This window comes from Ictalurus furcatus, chromosome 7 (assembly GCF_023375685.1).
Source record: "Ictalurus furcatus strain D&B chromosome 7, Billie_1.0, whole genome shotgun sequence".
Taxonomy (NCBI): Eukaryota; Metazoa; Chordata; class Actinopteri; order Siluriformes; family Ictaluridae; genus Ictalurus; species Ictalurus furcatus.
The window spans coordinates 16,607,922-16,628,834 of record NC_071261.1 but is presented as its reverse complement, the minus strand read 5'-3'; the positions used below and the strand labels follow the sequence as shown (position 1 = coordinate 16,628,834).

The 20,913-nt window shown below is 38.1% G+C and overlaps 1 protein-coding gene across 1 annotated transcript in view; it reads left to right on the top strand.

Annotated features, from left to right (window-relative positions):
• Positions 1 to 461: 461 nt before the first annotated feature.
• Positions 462 to 20,913, top strand: part of LOC128609978 (collagen alpha-1(XXV) chain) — a 169,931-nt gene continuing 149,479 nt past the window's right edge. Inside the window, exons 1-2 of the mRNA XM_053628952.1 lie at positions 462 to 1,194; positions 1,331 to 1,400. Coding sequence (XP_053484927.1) covers positions 898 to 1,194; positions 1,331 to 1,400 — 367 coding nt within the window. The 5' untranslated portion in view covers positions 462 to 897. The remainder of the gene's footprint in view (positions 1,195 to 1,330; positions 1,401 to 20,913) is intronic.

Genomic DNA, 20,913 nt, shown 5'->3' with positions numbered 1-20,913 from the left:
TTAAGTAACGTTTAGGGAGCGACATTGCAGTGGTTTTGACAGGCTACTGTTTTATACAATTAGGCAAGCTCGTGTCTAATGTTTCATCATGAAAATGTGTTATTTATTTTATTCTTAAGTTAGTTTTGTGTAGGTAGCTATAGGCTGCTGATGCGGTGTGAAAGGTTTGATTTGTGCACTTAACAGACACCTGGCAGGCAGAAAACGAATGATTACAGCAGCACTCATTACTCATCATAGCTTCCTTCTGATGGTGCCACATTTCAGTATCCATTTCAGTTTCTTTATTTTTTCACGTCAGAAGGTTGCATTTAGCTAATGCATGCATGTGCATTGCACAACACCATTGTATAATATACCTATTCAAAAGCGCAACAGAAGCGTTTGCTCTGTCTGAATATATTCGCAGAAATAAGATGCAGACAGTGATGCATATGGGTGGAGAGAGCAGTCATAATGCTGCTGATGATGATCGCTGAGTGGTGCGTTCATTCGGAAGCGCGCAGTGTTGTGTGGTGTGAACGGAGCGTGTGGAATGCATTGAGCTCTCCTCAGCGCGCTCAGACACTCGTGCGCTTTAAAGCTTTGGCCACGCCGCCTGTCCAAGTAGGGGATTCGAAACGTCTGGCCACGCCATCTCATTGATTCTTATTTTGGTCCAGTACATCAACTAGCTCCCAGAAGCCTCCGCGAATCAGCCGCAGGTTATCCGGTTATCAGGTTATGTTTGAATGAGCGCGCGCTAGACGGAGCTGCGCGCGGACACGGACGTCGCTCTCAGTTCAGTTCAGCACGGGACGCGTCGCAATAACAGTTTCAATCCTTCTTAATCATTCTGCTCCTGTCTGTGCATGGTGATTATTTACATAGTAGCCGATTGCACGGTGAAAGAGAGTTATGAAGGCTTCAGAAGCCACAAATCAGCTCAGGTGCGCTGCGAAAATGGAGAGCGACTCGGGCTTCAGCGGGAAGCGACATTACCTCCGAGCCATCACCGGTGCGATCCCGTTTGTTTTCTCCGTCGCTTCTGTCGCCTTTTGCATCCTCCTGGGGATTCAAACCAGTGACATAAAGAACAGAATGCTAGATTTCGAAAGCAGCAACGGGGAGCGCCTTTTACATCCGTTTGCTGAGGTTTCCATAGACGAGTTTAACTCAATGGTGGAGGAGAGAGTGGACGAGGTCCTGTCACAGGTAAGTCATCCAAATCAGATTAGGAAGCGTATGCTCTAATGTGATATTTTCTCTTTTCAAATAGCATCTACCGCTTTGAGCAGTTTTGCAGATCAGGTTTAGTTAACATTTGTTTTGGTTTCTGTGCATTCCATAGCGCTCCTATGAACACTTTGCACGCATAAGGACTGCACGTCAAGTCTCACCTGAATGCAACTGCCCACCAGGTAATGCTCACCTGTTCAATAACAATATCATATGCTCTGTATAATTCAGTGGCTTAGTTGAGCAATGCACGATATGACAGGTATACGCAAGGCATATTGCGCACTTTGGCATATTGCGCACATGATGTTATTATTATTATTATTATTATTATTATTATTATTATTATTATTATTATCAGCTTCTATGCGACTCATTCAAAGCGCACGGCTCACTAGTGCGCACTGCTGATTCAGAAACTTCTAGTTAAGGGAACTGAGTTGGAAATCAGAACTCTTCCTAGTGTTTCAGCAACGCTATTAAATATTCTCGAGGTTTTTGGCAAATGAGGCGCGTTAATGCGCCACGTGGGGCGCTGATTGACGTTTAGCTCGGCAGGGCTTCCTCTGCTGAACATACTCTACAAACAAAACAGCTCTGGATAATGCGTTATCTTTGCAAAGAGAGTGTGTGAGGGACACGTGCGACCATGCTTTTTAAAAACCCTTAACACACTTTATAGGGCCAGTGTGTTTTGAAAGATGCAGAGAGGTGGATGCTCGGAAGAGCCGCCTTTACTATACTTCTATAAATACTCTTCTATAGATAAAGGTTTGGGGGCGTGTGAGTGTCGTCGCCCCCCCCCCCAACAAAATTTTCCTGAATGAAATATCTACAGATTTTTGCTGTCTAAGTGTAATCAACCAGAGCTTTTAAATTGCACTTGATCATATAGTATACTTCCACAGTGCATGGCCTATTCTGTGGGATCCTTGCTGGAAAGCTGAAGTGACCACAGACAGCCTCTGTAAAAGAAATGAATGTCTCAGTGCTGGCTGCTCATTTCTACCAGCAGATGGAAACACACATACCTAGAAATAAAATTTAAAGTTGAGGAATTTTGAATACATTTGATAGGAAGGTGAATGGTGAGAGATGACAAGCTTTCCCTAACCTTTGAGTAAATTATAAGAATTTAAGAGGGACTTATACATTTTAGTCTTGGTATTTAAAAATAAATAAATCAATCAAATGAGTTTCAATCAGTAGGCTCACCAGTTAACTAACATCATGATTTGATGGAGTAAGAATGAAATAATGTAAGAACAGCTTATATAAGATCACAATTTTGCAAACCATAGTTAAGCATAGTTAGTTAAATATGATAAATATGTATTAATCTATAATCTATAGTCTATTATACATACCTTTAATCTATTAGGTGGGAACCTGGTCCTAACCTACAGGCATGGATGAAAGTCTAATTTATGATTTGGCAGCCTCTGTTGAAAATTTCCACACATACAGTATTTTGTAAATTTTTTGTCTGCCAGGTGTCTGTTTAATGCAAAAACAAATCATTTCACACCAAATGAAGCATGCCAGCATCATACTAACTTTCCCAACATCCTGCCAATAGAATTTAGTGGGGAGATAAGTTTTACAAGGCTTGCTAGTGTAGCTCTTTATATTGTGCACACATACACACATCCGGCCCATGAATTTTATTTTCCTCGCCTTCAGTGGTGGTTGATTTGCTAACATAGAACAGTACTGGAGTGAAACACAGTCTGTGGCTGATTCCTAGCTCTTCTAGTATGTATCATCAGACTGACTTTGTTTTAAAGCAAAGCTGATTGAGCAGAAATTGCTCAAGTGAGGAAAAACAGAAAGTCAGACCGAAAGTCAGAAACAGACATGATTGTGTGTCTGAGAGATAGAATGTGTGTGTGTGTGTGTGTGTGTGTGTGTGTGTGTGTGTGTGTGTGTGTGTGTGTATGCGTGTGTTAGAGGGAGAGAGAGAGACAGAGAGAGAGAGAGAGAGAGAGGGTCATAAAAGATGCACACCATCAAGGGCATCAAGGTCATTTAGTGCTTTGTGCATCTTTTACTGGAAGAACACACAATTTGCTTTAAAATCTATTACTATTTCAGCATTGTGTCTGTCTGTCTGTCTGTCTTTGTCACCAATTTATGTAAGCTTCAAAGAATAATGTCTCAACAAACAACCTTAAGTGTTTCAGGATTTAAGCTGCTTTTTGATTTTCTGTACATTTATCTCATTCTCCACACTGTGATCACTATTCCAAATAGTTGCCTGTTGTTTAATGGGATCTTTAATAAAAACTGAAATCAGCCAAGAGGAGTGTTCTTCAACTGAAACAGTACATTTTTTCTTTCTCTCTATGTTTCTGACCAGCTCTCTCGCCATGTCTCTCTCAGTTTCTGTGTGCATGTCTTTCAGTAACGCTTCAAAAAAACCTTGGCAGGTCAGATGTGCTGGGGACATACTATAGTGGAATTTCCCACTGTTTATGTGGTTTTTCCTGAAAGTGGGTGTTGGTTTTGATAGTCAGGAATGTCTACTGGCAACACAAGTTTTCTCATATTTCAAATTTTTTAGTATTGTCTTAATGTTATCCAACATTTATCGCCATCTTTTCTTATAGCTCATTTCCTCCTCTTATAAATATTCCTCTGCAATGGCGATACACAAAACAGTGAGAGTTCAGGAAGTAGCCAAAACATAGCCATCGTCCATAGTTTATTTTTCCAGAGCAAGGACAACACATGAAACTAGTGAAACTCAAACACCTAAACTAAAATATAAGAACAGGATTAATCATTTTCAAGATGAATTGTATATTATTCTATTTAAAAAAAATCCTTTCTCGAGCTCAACTGGCTGACCTTGTCAGTCTAACGGTTGCATTCCTCAGCCTGTTCCAAACAATTAGGCAGGTAATTAATAAGAAGCGTGTGGGCTTGAGCTTGCTGTTTGTGTTTTCTCCCACTGAGGAGGTAGAGGAATTGCCCACTGCCAGGTAAAGAGATACAGACATTCAGCTAGAGACAGGAGGCAGCTGCTACTGGTTAGACGCCAGCCTGCAGCTGTAAAGCACAAGAAGGCGGATGCACATGCCTACAAACAGAAAGAGATGGAGAGAGTGGAATGGATGTCAATTATAGAATAGACAATTGTGATGAAATGAACACCGTTGTGAATTGGTGGTCTATAAAGTCCATTGGAGTAGCAAACCAGTTATACATTGTATGTATTGAAAATGGTCCTGGTGTTATGGAGGTGATATTTGAACTAATGATCAAATGATCTCATCTCCTGAACAAGCTTAGCAATATTGAGACAGTATGTGTGTTTTGTAAACAAACAGTGAAAAGTAAGCACTCCATTTACCACACATATTACAGACATAAATGCAATTAATCTGTATTATGGCTGTGACATTGCAGTTTTGTGTGACTAATTTTGAGCAAACAATGCAAACCTTTTGTACCAAAAACCTTTGTAGAAAACTTGTAAGAAATTGAACAAACAAACAAACAACAACAACAAAAAAAACCACACAGAAAACAAAGTGTTTATTTTGTTTCATATATTACAGAGGAAAATCTCAAATTATGGATGGAATATTTTTTGTGTGATGTATGTGAGATAAAACAGTAAAGAAGCCTTCACAGATCTCCATAATTGTAGGAAAAACTGAAAAACTGAGAATATAAGCTAAAATTGAAATGAGACATCTCCAAATTTTAGCATTATGGATGATATTAATTCAAATGTATTGTCTCTTAAAACAATGTAATCACCTTGAAATTCAATGTTCACAGTTAAATATAGTGCAAAATGGACAATTTAACATTTTATTCTCATTGTAAGAGCGACATGTTTGTATGATTATATTGTATGTAGTCCAGATTGCTGCCTTTCTTGGCTCTGTAAGAGAGCATGACCTCTTTCCTCAAGTAATAAGAGAAAAAGAAAAAGGAATGAAAGTACAGCAGGACAAAACAATCTTCATTATGAGAGATCAACCTGAAGATTGAAGTATTAAAAAAGATAAACTGAATGACAGAGAGAGGTAGAGAAAATAAACCCTTTCAAATCAAAGAGGCTGTTTGTCGCTGTTGTTTAACTCTTGGCTGCATTCCCTGGAAAGTAGACAGGAATCTGAGGGTAGGAGGGAGAGATCTCACCCTCGCCTCTTACCACAGACCATGCTTCCAGGCACATGCGGCGGTTCATAGAGCCACAACACATGTGGTTGCACCCCAATTCACTGGAAGAATGGCTCTACAGTTTGTAAATGTCATTGTGCCACTGAAAGGTTGCCGTTTGAATTTGCAGTCAAAATATTGTATGTTTTTAAGATTTTTATATCATCTGCTTTGTTAATAGACAGCTTTAATAGTTAAAGCCAAGCCTCTGAATTGGCAACTACAGCAGATAAAAAACTGCAGTTTGAATTGTGACATTGTAAATTGTTTAGTCAGATTTGAATTTTACATTTCACATTTGAATGTTAAAGTGTACAGATGGAAAGGAGGTGGAGAGCAACCCATAAATGTCATCATCACTCCCTAGTTTGGCTGACAAGGTTATGCAAGCATCTGGAAAGATGTCTGAAGTCATGATTGTGTTAGAATATGACACATAAAGTTGTGTCACATTAGCTTTGTAGCTCTGTCTGTGTGGCCCCCCATCTATGACTCAGTTGCTTCTTCAACCACATAACCATGGCCACTCTGTGATCCGTAAAAAAAGACCCCTCTGTTTTCAAGCAGACACAAAACTATATTTCTTCCTTGCCCCACCGCTTTTACTCCTAAAGATGTTTCTTGCATTGCTCATTCCCACAAGAGGTCATTCTCTCTCAGTTTGGCCATGTCCAGAAGGTGAGTGCTGTGTTCTGGGTCTTCACAAAAGGAAGACCCTTAACCTCACAGGGCACATCTGTGGGAAACTCTGTATACTGAGCTATTATGTTCTTCTCACTTCTAATTTGGGGCTCAGACAACCCAAATAAAGAGCTTAAAGGACTCAAAGGACCCTATGATCTACGTGGTTTTTTTTGGCTCAGAGCCAGCAAATTGAACTTAAGAGAATGACTCATTTGGGAATAACATCACCCTGCTCTCCAGCTAGAATGTTGGACAGTTCATATGGACCCCACTGACCAGCTTCTTAGTTTTTGTTCTTCCGTACCTACCAAGGGTCATGTATTCTAGTCCACAGCCAGAATACTGAACAGTTTGATTATTTTTCTCCTCCAACACATGGGTGTTTTTGAGCCAGTGAATTACCTTAAATCAACTTTGCTGGATTATAGCCCTCGAGGAGCATAATAGATAACAGAGGTGTATCTAAGGGGTTATTTTGGTTTTTAAGCCCAACCCCTGACAAAGGCAGGAATATTATATGACAGTTCCAAATGCTGAATTACATACAGCACAGCTTGTTATATACATGCTCAATAACTATGTTTCAGTAGTTGCCATATAATTAATCATAAAAGGTCAACAAATCCTCCACATTTAACCACCCAAGACATCTAATGAATGCATCCTTTATTAATCACATTTTATTGACTATCACACTAAAACATTTCAGGTGGTTAAACTTAGAAAGGAAAGTTCACCTGCTGCCTTAAAAACGTGAATAAACTCAACTTGATGATAATCTATGTTTCAACTCAAAAAGTTATGTTTTACAAGTTTTCCAAGTCAAAACAATGGATTACTTTAAGTTAAATTTTTTATAAACATGAGTTCAATATCTAAAACTTTTGGAATAGTAATTAAAGATAAGAAATAAGTTCACATAACTTTATGGGGCTATCATGTTTTACAGTGCAGCTGCTATGGTATGAAACAGGATTAACCAATCGGAATCATGTATTTTTTCTTTTTCTATTTAAAAGTTGCTACACTCTAAGCTCAGGAACATCGAGCTGACAGTTGATCAATTTCTGGAGGTCTACTGCAGGAGGAGAAAAACAAACAAAAAAAAATCTGGTTTTATGAGATAAAATGTAATTTTCCTCATATTACTAGCATGTTATTTTACTTATTTTCAGTGGAACTGTCAGATATCTTATGGCAACATTATTTATATGGTAAAACTGGTTGATGGTAGATTGTGCCTTAAATGACTAAATAACAAATTCATGCCATCAGCACTACTACTTCTGTCCTAACAGTTTTGCTCTTTACAGTATAATTGTAAAAAGTGACTTTATTTACTATATATCCTCATCCCTTCCAAAATTAATTCCTGGCTTTGCCACTGATTGGTGACGATAGATTTATACAGTATATAAAGGTCTGAAATTGTAATGTCCAGTATATTTAAGAATTCCTTGCTCAGAATTTTGTGTGTGTGTGTGTGTGTGTGTGTGTGTGTGTGTGTGCGTGTGTGCACTTGTCCATGGGGATTGCTTCTACTGTTCAGCACATTACAGTTACTAATGCCTTAAGGACACCCCAGTCAGCAAATATGTAATTTTATATCCACTGGGCATGATCATTACTTGCGTCAGCCATATTGGAGTACTAGGGGGGAGCTCAAGGCCAAAGGACACAGAAAGTCTCACATCTAATATCTGTGTAACCTGAAGCACAAGGTATAGATTGATGCAGCATCTCTTTGTCACTAACTGCTGGAACAGTATTTGTATGGCTTTAGGTCAAGCTTCTTTATATTGATTTTTAAGCAACATAATATAAATCAGTGTGAAGGTGCGGTTGTAAATCCCTGTCAATTTATTTGTCTCCTTTTACGTTTTTCTCTGTAAACAGTTGACACACTGACACAAGAGGTTTTCCCCAAATGAAATATGCTTATCAGTGAAATACAAGTATTTTAAAATATGATGATAACTGCTCTCATTAATGATTAGATATTGATATTACTGTATCTGTGTTAAGACAAATTTATTCATTGCTGTTACTTTTTATGAATCGATGGATACTTTCTACTTTGGCTTTGAACACATTAGAAAATTCATTATTCCATTAAGTTTCAAAGGTCGACATAGTACATGGTATGGTTCACCTGCTACCACCCCCACCTTTCTTTCTAGATATGAGACATTGAACTCTAAGTCAGCCCTGACGTAACTCTCTCAGATGCATTTTTGTGAGTTGGGTTCAGGTATCAAAACACGTTTCCTGCTGTGATGACATCCATCAAGGAAGACAGCCGTGTTGGTTTTGGTTCAGTTCAGTTTGGTTTGTGTTTTGAGCAGTTGTGGCCAGAGTCTGTGCTCACATGAGACATTTTAAACGGATGATACGTGCTAAATTGAAGTCCAGGCACAACTTAGGATTCTCCCTCAGCTGTTTTAAATATCACACTCAAATCACTGGATCTAAGAATACAGTCAAGAATTTGACATGAAATGTCATATGACCAAAGCTGCACCACTTTTAATCCAACGCAAAGAATGAATAATTCAAACAAGTGAGTGTCTTTGTGGTTTTAAAAGAATAATATCCTGAGTATAGGACATATAAGCAGCTCTGCAAGGTAAACTTCAAGGCATTTTGGACATTTGGTTAGCATATACTCTAATCACATCTTTATTTTAAAACCAGAAAGGAGTGACTGGTTACACTTTTACTAAATGCATCAGTTAGAAGGTGATACTTTTATAGTGATATGTTTCCACATTAACATGTACATATTCCTCCTTTTTGTACATTAAACATGGCAGCCAGCAAAATGTCAAGTTACCCGAATTCTTTTCAGGTGGTTTTCATGAATGGCATGGTGTGGATACAAAAACACTGCCTTCATGCCATTTTCTCTCTCTGTGCTTCTTTGTGGGGTTTCTGTGGTTACTACTATTATTGTGACACGTTGCAGATGTGTAGGATGTTGGACTTCTGAAAATCCTGCTAAATACACTTTAACATACTCTGTGATTATGTGTCTGTTGCTAAAATATGCACCAAACATAAACATATGTGAAAGATACACACTCACACAGAACACACACCTTTTGTGTGTTTCATTTTCATTTGATTCTACTGACCAGTCATCTGTGGGAACTGTAGTGTGACATATTCCTGTGCCTTCAAAACAGGGATCAGTTTCATAGTCTGCTAAGGAAAGAGCTTCCTTTAATAGCCTCAAGCTTCATTCATAAAAGGTAGGATTGATGGACTAGGGTTTCTAGTCATGAATGTATTTCCTAATGTCCTGAATTTATCTCCTAAATCAGTTTGATGGTTTTATGTAAACTAGGACTATAAATACAGAAGGACAAAATCAGTTTACAGAAAAGCAGTAAAGCAGTGCTTGTAGATTTGTCTTCAGTCGAAATAACTAGTTATACTGTAGGTAACTAGGTAACTGTTGGTATCTTCTGTAATAAGTTTATTTCATTCATATAGAGCCTTTTTAAACACAAGTCCACTTTATAGAGTCCTATAGAAGGGAAAATAAGTATTGGACGAGTCAACATTTTTCAGTAAGTATATTTCCAATGCGGTTATTCACATGAAATTTTCACCAGACATCAGTATTAACTCAAGAAATCTGGAAATATAAAGAATTTTTTATTTAATACTTAGTGGAGAAGGCTTTGTTGGTAATGACAGCTTCAAGATGCTTCCTGTATGAAGAAATTAATCAGTCGCATTATTCATGTGTGATTTTGGCCCATTCTTCTAAAAAATATAAACAATAAATCTTGTTCAATTGGATTGAAGTCAGGTGATTGACTGGACTGGTGCCTTGATTTTTTTCTTCTGAAACCAGTTGAGAGTTTTCTTTGCTGTATGCTTTGGATTGTTGTCCTGCTGGAAGATCCACCCACGTCTCATCTTCATCATCCTGGTGGATGGCAGCAGATTCTTCTCAAGAAACTCCCAGTAAAGGGCTCCATTCATCGTTCCTTCAATTATATGAAGTCTGCCAATAATATGTGATGAAAAACAGCCCCACACCATGATGCTTCTACTTCCAAACTTCACTGTTGGTACAGTGTTTTTAGGGTTATGTGCAGTGCTATTTCCTCTCAAAAAAGGGTTTGTAGTATGACAGCCAAAAAGTTCAATTTTGCTCTTGTCTGACCAGACTACACTCTCCCAAAATTTCATAGGCTTGTCCAAATGAGTTGTAGGAAACTTTAAATGAGCTTCAACATGCCTTTTCTTCAGTAATGGAGTCTTGTGGGGTGAGCATAAGCAGTGGAGTGCATTGCCTATTGTTTTCTCTGTGTCAATGGCACTTGCTGCCTCCAAGTGTTTCTGGAGCTCTTTCCGAGTGGTACTTGGCTCTTGGGCTACTCTTCTGACTATTCTGCTGGCTCTCTGGTCAGAAATCTTGCGAGGAGCTCCTGTGTGTGGCCGGTTGATGACTGAGTGATGTTGCTTCCACTTGTGGATAATGACCCCAATGGTGTCATCAATGTGTTTTGCAACAATAAGGTGACGAAGGTCTTGGGAGAGCTCTTTGCTTTTACCCATCATGAGATTTTTCTCGTGTGACACCTTGGTAACGAAAAGCCTTTTTATAGACCATCTATAAACCCAGCTGATATTAATTTGCACAGATAGGGGGTATAATTACTTACAGATTTCAGCTGGTTCCTTGCCTTACCATGCCTTGGAGAACTACTTTCTCTTAGCGTGTTCAATACTTTTTTCCCCTGTGTCATTCCACTTTATTACACATAACTTTATTTACGGACTTTGTTGTTGTGAATTCTTTATATTTCCAGATTTCTTGAGTTAATACTGATGTCTGGTGAAAACTTCATGTGAATAGCCTCATTGGACATATATTTACTGAAAAAAATGTTGATACGTTAAATATTTATTTCCCCCACTGTATATGAAGGAATTAACAAATAAATACATAAAAGAAATCCTCACATACAAACATCTTACATAAGGAGACATAACTGAGATAAAATTGGATAAATTGAGATGTCAGAAAACACTAATAGTTGATAGAAGGAGAAGAAGGAGAGGAACTAATAATCAGAAAGTGGACCTTGAGAGTTTAGAGTTTATTACTCTATGTGATTACATAATTAATTCAAAAATTCTTCCAAGTTCAGAAAGCCTCATCACAACTAGACAATGTCAAGATGAAGACTGTGTGCAGTTTTAAAGGTCTTGGGACCGTGTCCTCTTTCTAATGTGATAAGACGAAAATAGCTCCTTTAATTTCAGCTTTATGTGATCCATCCTAGGTGGGGTTGAAATGGAACATTGAATGGAAGGTTTGAAAGTCTAATTTCTCATGGACCATGTAGCTAAGATGGCACTGACTGCTAACACTCTAATTTACTAATTTTCTAATTTACTAATCTAAATCTCTAGATGCTCTGCATGTTCTTTAATTAAAAGCAATTAGATTTAATAGTATGTCCTTTAAGATGCCCTTTTAGTTGGACCAAAGAATGGTTTAATCATTGGAGCTTTCAAATGGAATCTGTCTTGGCATCTAGTAACACTGCTTTTCAAAGCATTCCTTATCTCATGGACAATTAGAAAGAGTTAGAAAGGGTTGCTCAGAAAGTCTCCTTAGATAAGTATATCCACCATGGCAAATTGATCAGACTTTAGAATAAAGCATGCTGTGCTGACCTAAAATTGACTTTGGATTTTGGAGGTATCTTGTGTCTTTATATATTATCTGCTAATGAGATTACCCATGACATCACCCGAATATTTTGCTTATTTCAGTGGAAAATATTTGAGGGAATATTATACTGAACACTATAGCTGAACACGAACATGCCTAAATTCTGTCTAAACTTGTAACTGTGCTTTCTTAGTTGTCTTTTCATATTTGCGGTTTATTGCTTAGTTTAAGTTAGAAGATTCCTTATTTTAAGTTTAAAAAGCCTCATTATCCCAGACAATGTCAAACTGAAGATGGTGTGCAACTTTAGAGTAAGTCTTGATTTATTGTCTCTGTTTAAGTGGTGATTGGATGGCAGTGACAAATTTGAGTGATTTGGCCTTCACTTTAGCTAGGTCTGTCAGTTTAGAGATCATATGAGCTAACTTTTAAGTGAATCATACATTAAGGGTACAGTTAACATTATTACTTACCATACCAGAATAAAATATTACATCAGTTTTAGTTTCAGTGAAATCATATTTTCTGGGCCATTAAAAGTGTGATCAGAGAATACCTGGTCTTTCATGCACATTAATATGACTCCTCAGTTCATAAAAATGGTAAGTGGTAACATTTTGTGTAATTAATGATAGTAGAGATTTTAAAGGGCATATTATCCAAGGTGACATGGTGGCACAGCAGTCTGTATTGCCACCTTACAGCTCCAGGGTTCTCAGTTTGATTTAAGATTTAAGAAGCAACTTATAACCATTAGAACTTTTAACTGACTTTGACTCAAATCAGCCTTTTTCCATAGACAAAATATTCTAACAATTTCATATACTTTTATATAAACTCAGCAAAACAAGTAATGTCCCTTTTTCAAGAGCGTGTATTATAAAGATAATTTTGTAAAATCCAAATAAGCTTTACAGATCTTTATTGGAAAGGGTTTAAACAATGTTTTTCGTGCTTGTTCAATGAATCATAAACAGTTATTGCACATGCACCTGTGGAACAGTCCTTAAGACACAAACAGTTTACAGGCAATTAAGGTCACGGTTACAATAAGTTAGGACACTAAAGAGACTTTTCTATTGACTCTGAAAAACACCAGAAGAAAGATGCCTAGGGTTCCTGCTCACCTGAGTGAACACGCCATAGGCTTGCTGCAGGGTGGCATGAGGACTGCAGATGTGGCCAGAGCAATAAACTGCAATATCTGTAATGTAATACACCTAAGACAGTGCTACAGGGAGACAGGAAGGACAGCTGATCGTCCTTGCAGTGGAAAATTACATGTAACCATGTGTCCCCCCAGACGTGATCGAAAACTTGCAAATGTCTTGGTGGAAGAGTGGAATAACATCTCACAGCAAGAACTGACAAATCTGGTGCAGTCCATGAGGATGAGATGCACTGTAGTACTTAAAGCAGCTGGAGGACACACCAGATACTGACTGTTACTTTTGATATCGACCCCCTCCCCCTTTTTTCAGGGACTCATTATTCCATTTCTGTTCGTCAAATGTCTGTGAAAATTGTTCAGTTTATGTCTCAGTTGTTATGTTAATAAAAATATTTACACATGTTAAGAAATTTGCTTGAAATAAAAGCAAGCAAATGTGAGAGGACGTTTCTTTTTTTGCTGAATATATTACATTCAGCTTCACAAGGTGCTTGCATCCTAGCAAGTTCCTATTGCTGATAATCTTCCTCTGATGCCTAGTCACTAGGCTGCAGTTAGCCAGACAGCAAACACAGTCTGGACATGGAGCTACTACAAACAGGTGATTCTTGGAGTAATTATTATGATGTTATAAAACCCATGTTACTCCCTCGCTCAAGAGGCTGGAAAATTCTGGGAAAGTCTGTATAACAGAGTTATATATGGGGATGCAGAGAAGACCAAAAATGAAGAAAAAGGAAAGAGGAATAAATTTGAATGTAGATGTCCTGCTCACAAAACATTATACTGCAGGTAAATTGTTCCATTCTGGACTTCTCCTGGACCAGCACATTATAGCCAAAGTAAACAAAAAGGAAGCTGAGAAAGTACTTTGCTCATTCTCACTGTTACCGCTAATGTCCCACCAGAGCCTCTGTCAAAGTGGCCAATTTGCAACACTGCATACTTATTACCATTGGAGAACTTTGGAGTGTTATTTTACCAGGTCTTCTCTACTTCTACAAAGAAAATACAGAGCATGTGGAGAGAAATATTACACCACAATCAATCCTTCGCCAGAGCTGATTAGAACACATAATTTAAAGTTTTTCATTTAAAGTAATTCCATCTGTCAACCAAAGTAAAAAAAAAAAAAAAAAAAAGCACACGATATGGAGCACACTGCTGACCAATTCCTGAGGTTGCTGGCTTGGAATTCAGGGGTGTCCCATGAGGTAAGTTTGCCAGTAATAAAAAAAGAGCAGTAATGGATTTTGTAGTCTGTAAATCCAGTAGCCCAGTCATTACAACAGTATATGACATGGGTAAAACCCTGCTGTCCTCTCCTTGATCTCAAAATAAGAGGCACACTCTGCCCCTTTCCCAAATCAACCCTGTTTATTTGCTGCATGCTAAAGAATTTCCCATGTGCGCACAAACCACTCAAGTCTGGCGCAGCTTAATTGTTCACTTGACTCGTTCCATTGTGCTGCTGTCTGGGTTGTGGCTGCCAACTTTTTTCTTTCCCACTTATGTCAAATATCAGGGTTGTCATTAGTCTAAAATAGAACATGCAAAAAATAAAAATCAATAAGAAATCATTTTAATTAAAAGAAGAAAAAAAATGAGCACAAAATGAACGGATACTGTATGTGTGTATAAGAAGTGGACTATTTCACTATGAAGTAGATTTGAACCAAAACAGCATAGTACTTCTTTACTGTTTCAGACTCATGAATTTAATTGGAAGGTGATTTACTTGTCCTCAATACGAGGGGTAGTAATAAAATATTATCTCCTGGAGGGCATACTCTAGCACAAACAATTAGTGAAAACACTTCCACAATGGATTGGTGCTGCATGGCTGTGCAGTGGTGATATGGGTCCTCATGAGGAGATGAGGTCAGTAAACTGCCCCATAAGCCTGATTATATTTATTTATTTATTTATTCATTGTTTTGTGGCTTGAAATGGCGAAAGTTGAAGTGAAATGAATGCAATAAAGACCATTGCTGCAACAGCTGAGGACATATGAAAGGACTTTAGGGCTTGTTGCATTGCCTCCAGCAGTAAATGACTCATACCTCAGAGAAGGCCCACACTAAATAGATCATCTTAGCTCATTTCCAATCCACTGTGTGCCTACGGTGTGGAGGGCTTTGATGATATAAGAAACCAGTGAAGTGACACAATTGAAAGGCATAAAAGAAATGACAGATAATAATTCAAAAGTTCTCAGATGATAAATAATATCCTGCTGTGTAATTGCTCAAACAAAATCCTACCAGAATCCCTCCACATTTTGAAAAAGCGTCTGACGCTCTCTTGCAGCATTATCACGGCCATTCGAATTTGTTATGATGATGGCCTGACTGCAGTCTTATCTACAGTATTTACCCTGGCTCCTCAAAAAGGGCTGATCCAATGACTGGTGTGTATTAAATTCAGAGAATAAAGGGAATTGGACTGGATGAGGGATAAACATGAGGGGTTATACATGCAGCATACTGGCTCCTGGAATCTTTCCAGTGTATACCAAAGAGGGAGTTACAGCAAGAAAAATTCACTGAAACAGCAAGACAAACTGCAAAGTTGAAACATGAACTGTGTCAAAGCTAATTATGTACCTCAAAACACACAAAACCTAAGACTTTAGTGATAAGAAAGCCACACTAGACTCAACAATCTAAATAATCAATCTTTTTTCTTATTTTTTTCTTTTTTTTCTCGAGATTCCAGGCTCTGATTTGAAACTCCACACTAGTCTGGTCAAGTTGGTTAGCCCACTAATCATTCTTTGGATGAGACATTCATTTTTGGGTTAATATCTACCGATTTCACAAGCATATACCACATCCTATATTTCGTTAGTGGCACTTAATGCAGTTTGAATGCCATTGTATCATGCCAGATTTGACACAGTAGTTGACAGATGTTGTTATTAAATTTGTTGCAGAAGAAAATGAGGACACATTTAGGAATATCCACTGTACTCAGCAGGTGTGTGGATGCAAGTTGGAGGCACTTTCCTCCAGAGCCTTCTGGAGATTATCAGCATTAGCACTAGTATGTGAAATCACAGCCTGTCATGTTTGTATCATGCCACACTTGTGCATATGGCAGCTGTGTTTCACCCCCGGAATTAAAGAATATCTGGGTGCCCATACACATTGTGGCTTGAGCGCAGTCTCTAGGGCAATATGGAAAAACACTTACGGTTTCCTGCTTTTATTTGATTTCACGAGTGTGCCTCTGCCAGAGAAAGTCACTTTCATGTGGGAATGTGGAGTAGTTCATGCTTGCCCCTCAAAAACTGCCCTCTCACGACAGTCGGACACGCATGGATGTCTGGTCTGTGTCAGGAACGTAGTGTTGTCTGTGTGGATCATTGCCTTAATGTGACTTGGAAGGGACTATGAAAGGAACAGAGCAAAAGTACAATTAGTGTAGCAGGCGGTATGTATGCATTTTGTTCCTTTAGTAGGTGGGGTAAAAAAAAGAGCTTATAATGCCAAAAAAGTCTGGAGTAATTAGCGGTAATGCCAGAGCTTATGTCCAGTAGGGTTATTCTTTGATGTGAAATTAACTTTAAAATGAGTGGGAAATTAGATAAAATGAACAGGAATGTCTAACTTCAGTCCTGGAGATTCACAGCACTGCAAAAGCGAGTGTTTTTTTTTCTTTTCTTGTAACCCGTCATATTCAGATTATGAAGGGTTTGATAATGAGCTAATGAATTCAAGTGCTAAAATGGAAAATATACTACATATATATTTTAGAACTATGGTCTTTCCAGATTCATCCCATCTAAGGGAGTGTTGAACGTAAACATCATGTAATAAATACACAAAATCTATTCATTCATTCATTCATCCTCAGTAACCACTTTATCTTGGTCAGGGTTGTGGTGGATCTCAGGAATGCTGGGCATGATGCATGTTTGGATGAAACACCAGTCTATTGCAGCACAGCATGCACATACATTCATACCTAGGGGCAATTTGCCTAACAGCATGTTTTTGGTAGGTTAGAGGAAACATGAGAACCTCAAGGAAACCCATGAGGACACAGGGAGAACTTGTGAAACTCCACACAGCTCAGGAACCAAGGATCTTGGTAATGTGAGGCAGCAGTGACCCAGGAAATGTATTATAATACAATTATATCATTACACTACATTATCTTTCTAGACATCATCTTTCAGGTTCTCATATGGCTATTAAAATAATGGGCCCACTGTCAATCAAAGCAACTTGTAGTTCTTCTATGGTGGAAAGATTATTTTCAGTACATTGATTATGGCACTCAGTCCAGGGGAGTGATAGGGGAACACTCTGTTGTAGGGTTGATGCTGCAACAGTAGAGACACCAGGTTATCTTTTTGTCCAACTTGAATTACGGCAGATTTTGCCTCCTGCACTATTAGTTCTTATTCAGAAGCAATCCTCTGGATGTTTGAGCAGTTTTCACCATACTGTATACACCAAAGCAAAAGATTAGAACTTAAAGTATCACACATTATTTTTTCCTAGTCATATTCAAACAAATACCTTTGGTCTGAGTTCATTATCATATATTGTAACATTGGTCAGTTTGCTGTTGTATTTTGTCTTTTTATGTTTGTAAAGTCCATTAGGCAAGTATTGTATTGGTATTATAATAGCGCATTCTTTTGATTGTCTGTTCGGGCAAGTAAGGTGGCAAAACTGCAGTGAATTGTCCGAAAACGAGGCCATTCATACTCATTTGGAAGTTTCTTTCTCTCGTTACTTTAGGATCTCACTGCTGAACACACTTTCTCCTGATGCACTGTGCATTTAGTTGCTTCAGTTTCAGATGTCAGAGTTCAGAATCAGTTTCACTTAAACATGCTGACGTAAATAAACAAAAAAAAAACATCATAACTGATGGTTTCAAAATATTGTGGTTATTGTAAGAGCCCAATGAAACATGCAGTCAAACAAAATGTGTATATAATTAAAATGCTAAAGTGTCATGAATGTTGTGCAATTACCATATTCCTTATTTATTTATTTGTTTGTTTGTTTGTTTATTACAAAGTATTTTTTCTTTATTCTGTTTCCTATGACACAAGCACTATGAAAATCAATTTGTTGTTCTAATATGTTAACAAGCCTAACCAAATCTAAATATCACAATCACCTATTAAGAAAATGTCTGTTCAGATCGCGGTATTGTATTTCTGCCAGATTGCCCATGCCTACAAATCCAAGACAGAAAAATATTAGACTCTTTCAATAAATTGTCTCAAAAGCATAATAATTTCTGACATACCAAGTACCAAATCCAATTCAATATGTGAAATAACATGGTGCTCCCCGATGCATGCTGGGTATTGTCTGATGCTGTGGATAAATCCAATTTCTTTGAGACAAAATATTTCTTGGAATCTGAGAGACATGTGGCATCTATAAAACTTCTGTCAGCCAGTTATAGCTGGCATAAATTCATGCACAAGAGCACAAAACAGTTGTTCACAGTATTTTTATTGAAATATCATATAACATTATATGAAGTTCTATGAAAATTACAAAGTACCAGCACATTTTTTCATAACCCATGGAGAGCTTGAATTCAAATCCAACACTAAGGCAAAGCTCTTGCCATGATATGTTTATTCTCAGACCTCTTTCACTGGCTTGAGTTAGCAGTCTGTCTTTCCTGAATGCTCATAATCCTTGAGCTGTGTAATTCCACTGGGATAGTAACCTGAGGTGTGCGCACATGTGGCTCAGCTCCTCTGTTTGGTCCAGTGAGGCCTGTGTGTTCTGCTTGGGGGTTTTGTGAATGGAACCTGTAGGGGGCTGGAGGTGGGAAATTGAATCCTTTGGGATTGCTGAGCGTCTGCTCACACATGAGAGTGCCTGCTCTGAAGGAATTATTGGAGCTAAGAGGCCTTAATGCCTGGCCAGCTGTTAGTGTTCACATTGTGCCACTGAAACAGGAACCAGATGACAGGCTTGAGGGAAAAGTGATCAAATGCTGTTTTGCATCCTGACTTCTGTGTGTGTTAATGCACAAAGATTAATACTAGATTCATTGCTGAGCATATCTCTCTAAATTAAGACAGTTTGGTATATCCAGAACATTCTTTGTATCGATTTACTTGATATCTTACACCAATGCCAACATCTTATGTGTGTTGGTATAAGGATAAACTCTAGTGGAAGAGCACAATAAATTTTGAATGGAAATTAAGTGAGTTAATTCAGGATGGATCTTAAGTAATGCGTAATGGACGACTTTAACCACAGACTTTTCACAGACTATCCTCTGCACCTGGAAGATATCTTTCTTTGAAATCTCTCTGTCTGTGTGATATCACAGTGGCTCAGTATAAAGTACATTCTCAGATCCCTGGCATCTGTGCCGTCTGCTGAGTGTGACTGGCAAAGACTGACAGGCTCAATTAGAGCCTCTTTTCTTTGTTACCTTCTCCTTGTGTCAATAAAAGTGTAGTCTCAGCTAAGTGGAATTCACCAGATGATTTCATGTGCTATATTTTGTCTTATCTTTAAGAGTCTGCTTCTCTGGTTTAAAATAATTTTTTAGAATCTTGAAGGATGATTATTCAGTCAATTAGTTTGTGTAATTTATTATGATTATTCAGCACTTCTTGATTAGAGCAAAATCCTTCAGTAAGTGATATAACTCTATAAGAGTTTTTTTTCTGACATGATAATGATTCTTGTAGGGAGTGACTATGATATGCTTGACACTAGGAAAAGCAATTAACTTTAATATACAACAGTAATATTGAATTTAAGAAAAAATCTGTAAAAAACAAAACAAAACAAAAGCCAAAAAACCCCCTCAGTGTGTCATGACTAATACTCCCATATAGTATGCGCAGATTCTTCAGTCATACAGTCACCACCTGTGTCAAGGTCATGTCAGAGTAGTGTAGTTGGCTGCCATACTAATAGCAGTCTGTCTTTCAAAAGCCATTTATAAAACAATTCATCACTCATCGCTTCTGTGAAACAGATGGTTGCTTTACAGATACTAGTTTAGTGTCAACAGGGACAGTTGTGACCACTGTCAGGGACAGAGGCAGATAGCAGACACCATCACTTCCTGCAGGGACCCGGTGCTAGAATAACAAGGTTTCAGCCAATGACACTGCAGTCGGAGACTAAATTATAGATGACCTACAAATTTAGATACATACAGATGTTTATGAATATTAAACATTTTCACCTTTAAATATATTTTCAGCAGCTTTAATTCAGTGTTTGCCATTATATGTACATGTCCTGAATATAGAGTACACACTTACGAAGGACCTTCTAAGTCAAAGTAATTATGGTTCAAAGTAAATCTCTGGCACCCCTCACAAACTGGCAGTAAGTATTGAAACTTCTAGTTTATAATCCTCAGCTGTAACCTCTGGAACGCACAAAGCATTTGGACAGTTCAAAGCCACATGTATAGGGAAAGACAACAAGGACATCTGGACCTGGTCTTGCTTTCACAAAGGGTGAAAAACCACAGGATAAGACGGAAATGCAGAAAATACAACACAATACAAAGAGCCTCTTCAGAAGACTCTTAAGACTCAAAGGGAACAAAGCAGCCAATAACAGCTTGCTCTGAGCATTTATATCAACGAGACATTTGTGTTGCTGACTGTTTAAGGAAATGAAGTGCAATTTAGCCCATTGCCCAAACCCAAACTTGTGGATCTACCCTCTTGGTGCACATTTTATTTTTGCATGTGCAGTATGAGTCTGGCCTTGAATGCATGAAGTAAATCGGGTGGAACCAGGCTAATGTACTCTGCCTTGGAGCTACTCTGGCTTCCTGGCCTCCCAACAATCTTTCTCTACTCATTTTTCAGATGTCCACAAGAATGGATACCTTCAGGCCAAAACACACTTGTGTATAGGGGGTTGCTAGATGCTTCTGGTGGACCAATTGTTCTGGGAAAAGTTGGATGAGAGCTTGTGGCTGAACGTTTACATCA